This window comes from Nanorana parkeri, unplaced genomic scaffold (assembly GCF_000935625.1).
Source record: "Nanorana parkeri isolate BGI_ZX_2015 unplaced genomic scaffold, ASM93562v1 scaffold601, whole genome shotgun sequence".
Taxonomy (NCBI): Eukaryota; Metazoa; Chordata; class Amphibia; order Anura; family Dicroglossidae; genus Nanorana; species Nanorana parkeri.
The window spans coordinates 374,011-386,956 of NW_017306869.1; the positions used below are offsets into that span (position 1 = coordinate 374,011).

The 12,946-nt window shown below is 41.5% G+C and overlaps 1 protein-coding gene across 1 annotated transcript in view; it reads left to right on the top strand.

The window, feature by feature from the left end:
- Nucleotides 1–5,162: 5,162 nt before the first annotated feature.
- LOC108792118 (E3 ubiquitin-protein ligase HERC2) overlaps nt 5,163–12,946 on the top strand; it is a 134,041-nt gene continuing 126,257 nt past the window's right edge. Inside the window, 1 exon segment of the mRNA XM_018562815.1 lies at nt 5,163–5,244. Coding sequence (XP_018418317.1) covers nt 5,173–5,244 — 72 coding nt within the window. The 5' untranslated portion in view covers nt 5,163–5,172.

The window sequence follows — 12,946 nt, forward strand, 5'->3', positions numbered from 1 at the left end:
ACGCACAACGTTTGAACCTGATGGACCTTCAGACATAAGGTCCTACCTGTGACATTGTGCTTTTGTCACACTTTTCCTCAGGATTTCCATGGCACTGTTTGCATCTATTTTAGTTTTTTTTTCTGCCCACTTTTTTTTTTTAGTACTGCTTTTAAAGATTACAGTCCTGAGTCCTTCAACAAAAACTGGTTGAAAATAGGTTTTCTATAGGTCTTGTTTTCCAGCAATTCAGTCAACGCTGGGGGGAAAATGTTTTTTTTTTTTTTGTACTCGCCGATAAAAATCCTTTGCTCAAGCAGTTCATGTCAAGATACAACTCCTTCACTTCTAGTGGCTGTCTCTTTTTGCCTTGTTCTGTTGACACAGGTAGATATTCTCCAGAGGATCGCTTTCCATGTTACCTCTTTTACTCACTGCATGCTACTCCTGAGCTTCTGTTGCATTTGTAGAGGTATAGCCACTAGGTGTGCTTAGTGCCCACCTCCTGGAGTCGGCACCTATACCCATGCATTGAAGATCAGCATCCTGTATCCCCCAATAAACTACTGCAGAAAAAGATATTCTGGCGTGTCCAAAAAATCCTGTCTGTTAGATATTTCTGAACCAAAACTGGACCTAAATCATAATGTGAGGTTGCAGGACTAGAAAACGATAAAAAGGTGTGAAACCTTTTATTGGTTTTTAAAGGAAATGTATAGTGGTTTTCTTTATTCTAGTCAGGACGGAAAACATATCTTGGCTCCATTTAATCTAATATTAAGGCCCTCCTTTGCTCTTTAAAGCCACTTGTTAACAGAGCTCATTAGTTCAAGCTGGAATTTACTCACACAGGTTTCTTTTCACCTTCCCCACAGATGGCTGTTTACAAGGTTTAGGGCAGAGACTTAATATCTGGGAACCCTTTGTCATGTGTGTGTGTATATATTCAGGGGCAGGGCCCTCCTTACCATCTTGTCTTGCATTGTATTGCGATTTGTAATGTCTTCCTTATATTGTAAAGCGCTGCACAAACTGTTGGCATTATATAAATCCTGTATAATAATATATTCTCTGTCTTGAAAATGTAAAGCATGCACACCTTTCTGTAGCTTTCTTTTAAATAGGGTTGGTCTGGAAATTCAGCTCTCTTGTCCCCACGCTCTATAGATATTTGTAGGGTTAAGGCACAAGATTTGCGTCTCTACCCACCCATCACCCCAATGATATACTAGCAGAAGGTAAACTGCCTAACAGCTTTGGACCCTTGCGCACCCCTGAATGACAGGCAAGGATAGTTTACTGCTGCACTGGCCTGGCTGATATATAACTTGGTTAGGGTTTTTTAAAATCTGCCCTTATTTTTATTGTAAATACATACTGCAGCATTGGTCTATGCAGATGCCAAAGCCTTCTTCTTTCCCCCCCTCCCCCACACAAATAGTCTCAAATCTCCTGTCTTCTGTCTGGCTGCATGAGTACTATGCATGTCTCATAGACTAACTATGTGAAAGCAAGATTAAAGGGAAACAAACTCTTTTTCTAGTCTTCCTATTGTCTTTTCTGTCCAATCTTCCTGTTTTAAGTTTTTTTTTTTTTTTTACAGTTAGATCTTCATATACTACCTGTCAAAGAAACACTCAACAATCATTTGTGTTATACAGCATTTGTGTCAGGTAGTCTTCAATGTAAGGATTTGCAGCTGGGTTCCTACTTATTGGATCCTTTTCTCATTGTCAATACAGAGAACATAAGCTGGGTATATACGGTTAGATTTTGTTTTTCCCATCAGCTTTCAGCTGAACAGAAAAAAAATCTAAAATTCCTTTCTTTCCTGCTGCGGCCATTTTTAATTCCAAATCCCAGGAGTTGGGTAGCCAATGCACCTTTTAAAAATTCCAACTGGTGTCTAACTCTCTCTAGTAGTTGTCAATGGAGCTGGTTCCTACTAAAAATCCTGCTTGCTCCTGAATTCAATATTAATTTGCCCACTCCTGGCTTAATTCCTGCTGGCACTAGACAGCAGACCGTAGTAATGTAGTCAGTTGGAGAAACCAAACCAGGGAGCTGCCAGGGACCACGGAGATCGACGTTCTCGGAAGTGTTTATTTCCCAGCTGTTTTTTTGGGTTCATTTGGATTTAGAATTGGAAGTTAAGTGAATGAGTGTGCATCAGAACGGGCAGCAGGACATTTGTAGAAAAGTTGAGATTTGCTGCCTGTATCTATTTAGCTCCTGGTGGTGTTCAATGCAAGTCATTTTACTTCTATTTCTTTTTTTCTTTTTATTTTCATACATGATCTTAATTGGCCAGGTTTGTGATAAGTTTACTTTAAAGTTGTTATCTCTTGATGCTTAGCTCTTACTTTTTTTTTAAATTCTTTATAAATGTTAATATATTTGTCCTACTATTTTACTCTTTTTACTTTTTATCTTTGGTGCCTATTAGTGAGCACCCTGCTTACTCACAGCTGGTGTATGAGACCCAATGTGTCTACAATTATATCTGTCCGAGTGTTAATTCACTGCTCCCAGGATGAGGTCATGTGCTGGAAAGGCTAATGCACTTACGAATGTTGTATGATTAAAAAAGGAATCATGCTCATGGATTTAAGGTTTCCAGACGTACCCATTACACTGCTATGCTCTAAGTTTTAAGGGCTATTGAAAGTTCTGCCTTTTACGTTCTGCAGCTATATTCAATTTTTTTTTCCATATTATTGCCTTATAAATAGAAGTGATTGTGTACTTCCGGAGCTCCCTACTGGTCAGTAAGGCTGTCATAGTGATATGCTGTTAGAAAGTTTGTTTGGACACGCCTTCCTAGGTGAAGTCACCATTTACATAAAAATAGAATCAGTACATCTCTGCAATACATGTATATTTCCACATGTTTGTCTCTTTGCACAGAAAAATACCTGTTGGTCCTGCCAGAAACCCAGCAAGCTCCTAAAATTCCTGCATTAAGCTGACAACACAATGCCTCTGCTGCACTGAAATCCCAAGTAACATTGTCAGCCCTGCTTGAGTTCTCCCCTGCTGGTCTAACGAAAACAACCCTCTTATGTTATGGAGATGAGGAGAGGTCCTCTTGGCCAGCAGGGGAGAACTCAGGCAGGACTGACAATGTTTGCTTGGAATTTAAGTGCAGAAGAGGCACCGTCAGTTTGTTATGCAAAGGAGCTCAGTGGATTCTGGTAGATCAACTGGTATTGCACTTGCAGCGTTTCGAAAGGAATAAGGCCCCAGTTACACCAGATCCATTGCGATGCGATCAGTTTTTCAATGGACGGTAATGGACGAAAAATGAATAGGTGTGAATGGAACCAGTTCACACCGCTGCAATGCGATGAAAAATTAGTAGAGCATGCGCAATGTAACTTAACGGAACAAAAACAGATGTAATTGCAACACAACGGAACAAGAGTAGAAAAAAACAAATGCGTAGATGTTTCATTTAAAATAAAAGATTGGGGAAAAAAAGAGAAAACCCCCACAAAGGAACAAAAGTCAGTGGAGGTTGGCCCTCTGTTGACTTGTGATTTCCTTCTTATTTTGGTGAACATGCCCTAAAACATGAAAAAAATGTGCATATTTTGCAATAGTGTACTGCATTTTTTGCTCGGGCATATAATATAAATGTATTGTTACAGGGCAGCCAATTAAATTCCTTTTATATCTCAATGAGCTTTAGGACTCCAAGGCTAGGGAGCAGGCCAGTAACTATGGTGGGGTAAACCCTTAAGAAATTAAGGAAGCAGGCGGGTTAAAAAAAACTTGCCAACATCTACTGAAAAATTGAAATGTCTACTTTGGATGAACTGATCTTTTAAGCATATGGATAAAAACAGGGCTTGAAAAATCAGCTCATCCTCTCGTCTGTGACGAGAGGACGCCGGAGCCCGACGAGTAGCTTACCGTCCGGCTGTTGTAATTAAGAGGCCAGCTGGGAGCTTTACATTCAAGCGATCGCTTGTATTAGCAGCAGCTGTCACTGCTGTTGCTGGTCCTGAGTTCCGCTGTGGACCGGGACCGGCACGGTTGCTCTGTGACAGGAGATCAAAGTGAGATCGTTACACAATCTCCCTCTGATCTCCTCTCAGTCCCCAAATGCAGGAAGTGATGTACATTACATCACTTCTGCATTCTGCTGTCACTCTCCAGCTTCAGAAGCTGGTGAAGCAGATCTCTGCTGCATCAGCTTCTCCGGGGGTCCCTAGGTGACATTAGGGGTCTTGGAGACCCCTGTTGTCTCCATAAAGAGGACCTGTCATGTAAATTGGCTATCACATAGGGGGCTTCTTATCCCCCTACGTGATAGCCATATAGTGAAGTGTACAAAAAAAAAAGTGATTAAAAAAAAGAAGCATAAAAAAAAACCGCAATTTTTTTAAGTCCCCCGGCCCCCAACATACACACAAACATGCGTCGGGTGCACCTACGCGCAAAAATGACGATTGCTCCTTTTGTGCCGCACATGTTACAGCGAACGTCCGAGTGTGAGCAATAATTTTAGGGCCGTTAATCACTGATAACACTAAACTGATGAGCAGTAAAAGCGTTTAAAGCGTCGCCTATGGTCAATTTACGGTGTGGTCGTTTTTTTGCGATATTTTTTTTTTTTTGCGGGCGTGCGCAATTTTAAGGCTTGACATGTTTGGTGTCTTTATCTGACGTGACCCCGTCTTTTTATATTTTACCAAAAACATAGGTAAGAATAAATGTTTTTTTAACGCAACCTTTAACGTAGGGCAAACATTTTCTTTTATGAAATTTGATGTACTTTTTTCATTTATATAGTAAAAATGACCCCCCCCCCCCGTGGTGATTTATATACCACAAAAAGAAAGCTCAATGTGTCCCTAAAAAATGCTAACATAAATTGCCAGGCTATAGTCCGGTCATGCTGACTGGTGACATTTTTGACTGGCTGGTGAGACGCCCTAAAATGTTTCAAGCCCTGGATACAAAGTATGTTATGAATATGTTGTTGTTCAGTGAGAATGCATTTATTATTTAACTTCACTGCTTATATTTTATGAGGTATATTTTAACTTTGTTACTTTTTTTTTCTGTGTGTTGGTTAATGAGTTATTGAAACATGTCATTATCTGTGTCTCTTTTTTTGTTTTGATTAAATTATTTTTAGTTGAATTCATTTGTTCACTTTTTTTTAGTAAGGAAAGTGCAAGCAAGATGTCTTCAGAAACATTCACTCTGGTTGCACAATCAAGATTTGATTCAAAATGGTTGAAAACAGACCTACAGGTAGTATGGACAGATAGTGTGTGTGTGTGTGTGTGTGAAAAGTTTTGTGTTTTTTTTTTTTTATTTTTTTTTTATCTTCATTCCCTGGTGTGTATTTTCTGAAAGAAGATTTATACTTTTTGCCTTTTTAAATATTGTCGGCTCTTCACCCCCGAATGCTTAGCAAAAAGTGCTTAAAGTGACACTAAACTCAGGAGTTATATCTTAAAAATACATTCAAGTACCTTTTTAAATATGAACAAAAATGTATCTTATTTGTATATCACTCAGCTGTATAGCCTCAAATCATCTCTGGATTTGTTCTAACACTGTCCTTCCTTCTGGAGGGTGGCTACTTTTTGTTCCCTGTAGTCCCGGTGTGTGTTGTAAAGTAGTCACCACTCCAAGCTTGCTCCTGTGATGGACTACAATCTCACATTTACTTAACTAATTTGTATTGAGATTATAGTCCATTAGCAGAGGGAGCTTGGAGCAGTGGCTACTTTACAACGCACAGGGACCATGGGGAACAAAAGTATCCACCCTCCAGAAGGAAGGGCAGTGTCGGCACCAATTCAGAGGTGATTTGAGGATCTACAGCTGTGTGTTACACAAATAAGGTACGGTTTTGTTAAAAGTTGAGTTATTTAAAAGTAAAATCTAAAAAATGCATTTAGGTTTAGTGTCACTTTAAGCAGGAATGGACTCTGGGCATGCTAATGACCTAAATAACTTTATTGAATTACACAGGGCAGGTGTCGTACTTCCTGTACTTCTCCCTCCCTGCTGTTCTCCTCCCCATATTTGCTGTTGCTGCCAATTGACAACACGGAAATGCAGACCTTCTGATACAGTGTATATAAACATTGTTCCGATGGGAGATAGAGAACAAAATAACATTGTTACTTTTGTATTTATTTGCAGATTAAAAGAATGAGCTTCGGGGCCCATTCACACTGGTGCAATGCATTAATCGCACAGTTCTGTGCAATTACCACCCCATACAGCGCAGCACTGGATGTGCTTTAGGTTGCCATTCATTTAAATGGCACCCAAAATGCATTTCCTTCCCGAAATGAAATTGATCACAGCACGATTGATCGCATTTCGGGTGGGAGGTGCATCTGGGGTACCATTTTAAATGAATAGCAACGCACCTCCAGCACTGTTAACGCACGGTACGTGTGTTGCACAGTATGGTGCATTAATCTCGCAGAACAATGCGATTAACGCATTGCACCAGTGTGAATAGACCCTAACTGTCCATTTGTGGATCTGCAGATGACCAGCATAATGTTTTCTACTTTTAAGAGAAACTGAACTCTGCAAGCTGTACCCCAAAAAGGGTAAAGGGCTAGTCACCTGTATTGTCCATGGTCTCCTGCAGCTGATATGTTACCCATCATTGACCATGCCTTGTTCTGCGCTCTGCCTTTGTGTAGAGGCAGCCATAGTGTTACAGGCAGGGCTTTCAGCAAGTAGAACAGTGAGCAGCACATTAGTGGCATTGCCAAATCTCACTTCAAATCTCATTGCAATCAGACAGCTGTTCCTCGGATCTCGCACTGCAGATAAACAGCTTTGAGGTTGTAAGCTCAAGAGTGCCTATGCACAGTCATAAAGGTCCCTATTATTTCTCCAAGAGGAATTCAGAGCAAAAGGAAAATTTTTCAGTGTACAGCTTAGGCACAATTAACATTTTATAGATGTTACCTATGATCTAGCATATCTTTACTTAGGGGTCCATTTTAAGGTGTCTGTCCAGCCATGCATATAAATACATTCCATTAAATTGGATAAACTATATTTCCTTAGCATTTTAATTGGTCTTTTTTTCTTTGCCAAGCACTTATAAAAAGCTTGTTTTTAAGTGGAGCTGTACTTAGAAATGTAGACTCTGGATCAGAAGTTTGTATAGTGGCAGTTAACAGACCCACATTGCTGCAGATTTGTTTTATGGGTTTCCCTGGGCCAGCTAAGCACAGTGCTGTAAAGGTTTGAGACAGTAAAATAGTCTACTGTGGAAAGTTCACTAATAATTTTTATCGGTAGCCCATAGAAATTCATGAAGCTGTCTCCCATTTGCCAAACAGTAGTGGGCAATTTATTTTTTCTTGTTTTGCAAAACTGGGAACAAGTCGACATACACCTTATTGGCCACGTTGAAGCTTGTCACTTTACACTTAAAGTGTGTTTTTAGTGTGCAAAGATTTTGACATTTGTCTTTGTTCTGGTAAAGTAAGGATCACATCCTGTCAAATATCCTGTACTTGGCTAGTGGAAAAGCTCCCTGTCACTGCACACATCACTTCTAAGATACCTTTTGTTTCTCTGTAGTCTTGGAAAGTTCCATGTATCCATCCGGAACAACGGTACTGGTATTCAATGTAAGCATAATATTGCATGCTGATGGCCCACCATGTATTTTAACTACCTCCTGGCCAGCCGCTGTGTATACACTGCCGGCCGTGAGCTTCTTGGATGTAACTGGGCGCGCGCGAGCGGGAAATCCCCACTATTTGAAAAGAGGCAACGATGCCCGTTAATATACAAGCGATCCGCCGGCTATAGAGCTGGCGGATCGCTTGTATGAGGCCCCGAGACGTGCGCCCCCCCCCCCCCGCGGCCCTCCCCCCCCTCCCGCTGTCAAGCTGGTCCCAGGCTCCGGTGTGAGCCCAGGACCAGCAAAGTGCCTCTGTCACAGGGGATCAGAGGGAGCTCGGTACACGATATTACACACACATACATACACACATTTTTTTTTATTATTTAATATTTATTACACAAACTGCCAAAGGGGATGCCTGCCTTAACATGCACATGAACTTTAATGGCATTCCAGTCTTAGTCCGTAGGGTTCAGTATTGAGTTAGACCACCCTTTGCCGCTATAACTGCTTCAACTCTTCTGGGAAGGCGTCCACAAGGTTTAGGAGTGTGTCTATGGGAACGTTTGACCATTCTTCCAGAAGCGCATTTGTGAGGTCAGGTACTGATTACAGGTGCACCGAAATGGAAATTTTAAAACCGAAATTTAAAAAAATTGTCAGTACTGAAACCGATACCGAAAATGTTTATTTACATTTTTTCAAATATTTTATTTGTATTTATTTTTTTATAAACTGTTTATTTTTTTTATTTTTTACATTACTTTTAGGGGCTTCGGGCAAATATTAGGGGTCTAAACAGACCCCTGATATTTCCCTTTTTAAAATAGAAAAAGAGATTGAGAACACAAAGTCCTCAACCTCTTTTTCTGTGTCCCGTTATCAATGAACAGGAATCCTCTGAGTGTTCCTGTTCATTGATAACATGAGGACATTGTTTGTTTAGTGTAACTACAATTATGAATGAACATGAGGTGATGTAGATCACTCCCATTTATTCATAATTGAGGGTATAGTTAACATACCTTGTCCTCAATTATGTACAAACGCTCAGCGATCACTGATCGCTGAGTGTGTGTACCTTGCTCTTCTCTCTGACACGCTGTCACAGGAGGCTGATCGAGCGGTGTAGGGAGGAGAGCTCAGCCTCCTGTGACAGCGCGGCCTGTCTCAGCCCACACACCGCTCTGACGGACTGTGATAGGACGCCGGCCGCTCGCAGCGCTCGGCCGGCTATCACAGTTTCTCTCCTCCCCCCTGGGACACAGAGCAGCGCCCAGCGCGGAGGGAAGAAACCTGGTATGCGTCGATCTATCGGCAGGAAAATGGCACTTTCGGCATTATGCCAAAAGTGCCATTTTCGGCAGATATGTTTCGGCGGCCGATATATCGGTGCATGCTTATTACCGATGTTGGACGAGAGAGCCTGGCTCGCAGTCTCTGCTCTAATTCATTCCAAAAGTGTTCTATCAGGTTGAGGTCAGGACTCTTCTGTGCAGGCCAGTCAAGTTCCTCCACCCCCAAACTCGCTCATTCATGTATTTTATGGACCTTGCTTTGTGCATTGGTGCGCAGCCATGTTGGAACAGGGAGGGGCCATCCCCAAACTGTTCCCACAAAGTTGGGAGCATGAAATTGTCCAAAATGTCTTGGTATGCTAATGCCTTAAGAGTTCCCTTTACTCGAACTAAGGGGCCAAGCCCAACCCTGGAAAAACAACCCCACACCATAATCTCCACTCCACCAAATTTTACACTTGGCACAATTCAGTCAGGCAAGTACCATTCTCCTGGCAAACGCCAAACCCAGACACGTCCATTGGATTGCCAGACAGAGAAGCGTGATTCATCACTCCAGAGAACACGTCTCCACTTCTCTAGAGTCCAGTGGTGGCGTCCTTACACCACTGCATCCGACACTTTGCATTGCACTTGGTGATGTAAGGCTTGGATGCAGCTGCTCGGCCATGGAAACCCATTCCATGAAGCGCTTTATGCACTGTTGTTGTGCCAATCTGAAGCCCACACAAAGTTTGGAGGTCTGTAGCTGTTGACTCTGCAGACAGCGACTTCTGCGCACTTCAGCATGCACTGACCATGCTCTGTCATTTTACGTGGCCTACCACTTCATGGCTGAGTTGCTGCTGTTCCCAGTTGCTTCCACTGTGTTATAATACCACTAACAATTGACCGTGGAATATTTAGTAGCAAGGAAATTTCACAGATGGACATATTGCGCAGGTGGTAACCTATCACGGTACCACACTTGAATTCACTGAGCTCCTGAGAGCGACCCATTCTTTCACAAATGTTTTTTTTTCTTCTGCATGCCTAGGTCCTTGATTTTATACACCTGTGGCCATGGAGGTGATTGGAACACCTTAATCCAATGATTTGAAGGGGTGTCCCAATACCTTTTGGCAATATAGTCTGTGTATGTATGTATATATAATATATTATACACATTTAAAGAGATGTTATCTATGTATTACTTTTCGAAGTTGAATTGAATTACGGTAACAATGTGAGGTATGAAATTTGCTCACTAGATGGTATCAAATGAATGCTAGTGTCACCATGCAACAGGCAGGACAGTCAAAGAAAATGGTGGAAGCACAGTTGTCGTTCGAGGAGCACAAGATCATTTTGAAATGGTATTTGCAATTCAATATTGTTGTGGAAGTACAACGACGATGGAGGCGTGGGTATGCAACAGAACCTCAACACAATTGCACGCATAAGTTTAAGTCGCATGGTACTGTCTGTGATGTGCACAAGGGAAGATTTGGGAGGACTCGCACAGCAACAAGGCCTGCTTCTTCTGGAATGTTGGAACAGTTTACAAACTCGCCAGAGAAGTCTTCCAAACAATGTGCATTTGAGACAGGAGTTGGCAAAACAAGCGTATGACGCTTTCTCAAAACAGCAAAATGGAAAGTTTTCATCCCAAGATAATTACATGCCCTGAATGAAGACGACCCTGACCGAAGGGTGCAGGTCTATTGATGTGTAAAGGCTGAGGGACAGTCCACAGCCAGAGTGGATAGGTGCGTTGAGTTTCCCGCACATTCTCCTGATTTCTACCTATCGGGGACCTAAGGATGTGGTGTACCGTAGAAAACCAGCTACACTGGCGGTATTTTGGGAAGAAATTGAAACGGCATGTGCAGTGATACAAATGGACATTTTGATCAACGTTGCTCAAGCAGTAGGTCGCCATAAATCAGAAGTGTCTGGAGGCTGATGGTAACAACTTTGAGCACCTCTTGCAATTGCAGAAATCAAACTTGACTTGTATTCATCTTTTGTTATCGGTATATATTAAGAATTACAATTTTAATACAGTTGTTTCCTTTCTTAAAATGTGTATACATTTTTTGGCACCCTCTGTGTATAGTGTATAATTAATAATATATCTATAGAAATAAACTATCCCTACAACATAAAGGCAAATCACTGTGTTCAAGAGGAAAACATTGAAGTGCTCTTTAGGATATCAATAGTGTGCAGAGAACACAGGACAGCTCTGAATTTCTGACAAGTGTATGACACGTTTTTTTGCACTCGTCATACAAGACCTTCATTATTAGGGTTTAAATACACTTTAACAACAACAAAAACAGCTACTTATACCACCACTGCAAAAAATGTGTTATCTTGGTTTTGGTTGGGACTCTAACTGCAAGACAAGGGTAGGAGTCCATATACAAGCTCCCTAGACCACAGGGGTGTGGAATTCCTATCGCCCGACGCCCGGAACATGCAGTTTCGGGCACCGGGCGAGTAGTTTTTTTTGTACACTCCGGACAAGCAGAGCTAAGTGTACAGTGTGAAGCCGCCGCTCGTTTTCAAGGGATCTGATCACTTGTATGAAATGAGAAGCAGCGATTCTGTCCATCCGCCCCCCCGTGGTTTTCGGGGTCCCCCGCTCCTCTGGCAGACCCGAGACCACGGAACCTGAGCCCACCATAGAGCCCGCAGAACACACACACACAAATAAATGTGTGTATATAACACACACACACACACACGTGTGTGTATATATATATAGATATAGATATATAGATATATAGATATATAGATATATAGATATATAGATATATATACACACACTTATTTGTGTATATGCATATGTATGTGTGTGTATATATGTGTATACATATATACACACACACACACACCATATTTTGCGCTACATAAAGCGTAGGCCGTTTCGGTGACAGAAGCTGCAGTAAGTGACAGCTGAGACAGGTGGCGCTGGCATCACAGTGCTCCTCTGGGTGACCCGTGACCACGGGATAGGAGCTCACCATAGATCCCATAGAGCAGACGTTCTTTCACTGTACATTTTTAGCTCTGCTTTAGCAGGGCTAAATGTACAAAAAAAATAGGGATTTGCTCCATAAGACGCACACACATTTCCCTCCGCCTTTTGGGGGGGAAAAAGTGCGTCTTATGGAGCGAAAAATACAAATATATGTATGTATTTGTATATAAATATACTTTAATGTATTTTTTAAAATGTATTTTAATGTGTGTGTGTGTGTGTGTGTGTGTGTGTGTGTGAGTGTGTGTGTGTGTGTGAGTGTGTGTGTGTGTGTGAGTGTGTGTGTGTGTGTGAGTGTGTGTGTGTGTGTGAGTGTGTGTGTGTGTGTGATAATTTCAAGGATAATATATGCCGCAGAACAGCGAGTTTGTTTTGTTAGTTGAATACCAGATAATAGTTTACTGTAGTATAAGTGACTGTTTTATTTTCATAGTAGTGGCGGCTGTAGAAGCAGCTGTGGGTTATATGTTGACACACATCTTCATGGTCGCAGCAATAATAGTAACACAGTTTTGCTATTATTATGTATTTACACATATCTTTATAGCAATGATAGTAGTTGTAAACAACTCAGCTGAGACTTGTTAAATGTATCCGGTGACTTGACATGCTGTTTCTTACAAGCTTCCAGATACAGTTTGTCCCAGTAGTTGTGTGACATGTTGAAATTAGTTTGTAGACCGATATAGTTTCAGAACCTGAATAGAAAGCTACTTGAGTCACCTGCAATGATCTAGTGAATGTTGTGGGGTGTAGGTCTTTTCTAGGGTGTACTCCTTATGTCGGAAGTATGCATTATTGTACAAAGTGATATTCTAACTTGTTGATAAGTCTTAATATGACAGAGTTTAAATTCTTACATTTTCATTGGTAAAAAGCAAAGGCAGCGGAGACCTCTTATTCAATCTGTAGTGGGGCGGTTTTCAAGGCAAGATGGAAATACCAACCTCCGAGATGGCCACTGAAAGAGGAGAGCCCTTATGGTGCAGTATGTTACGTTGTACGCATCTA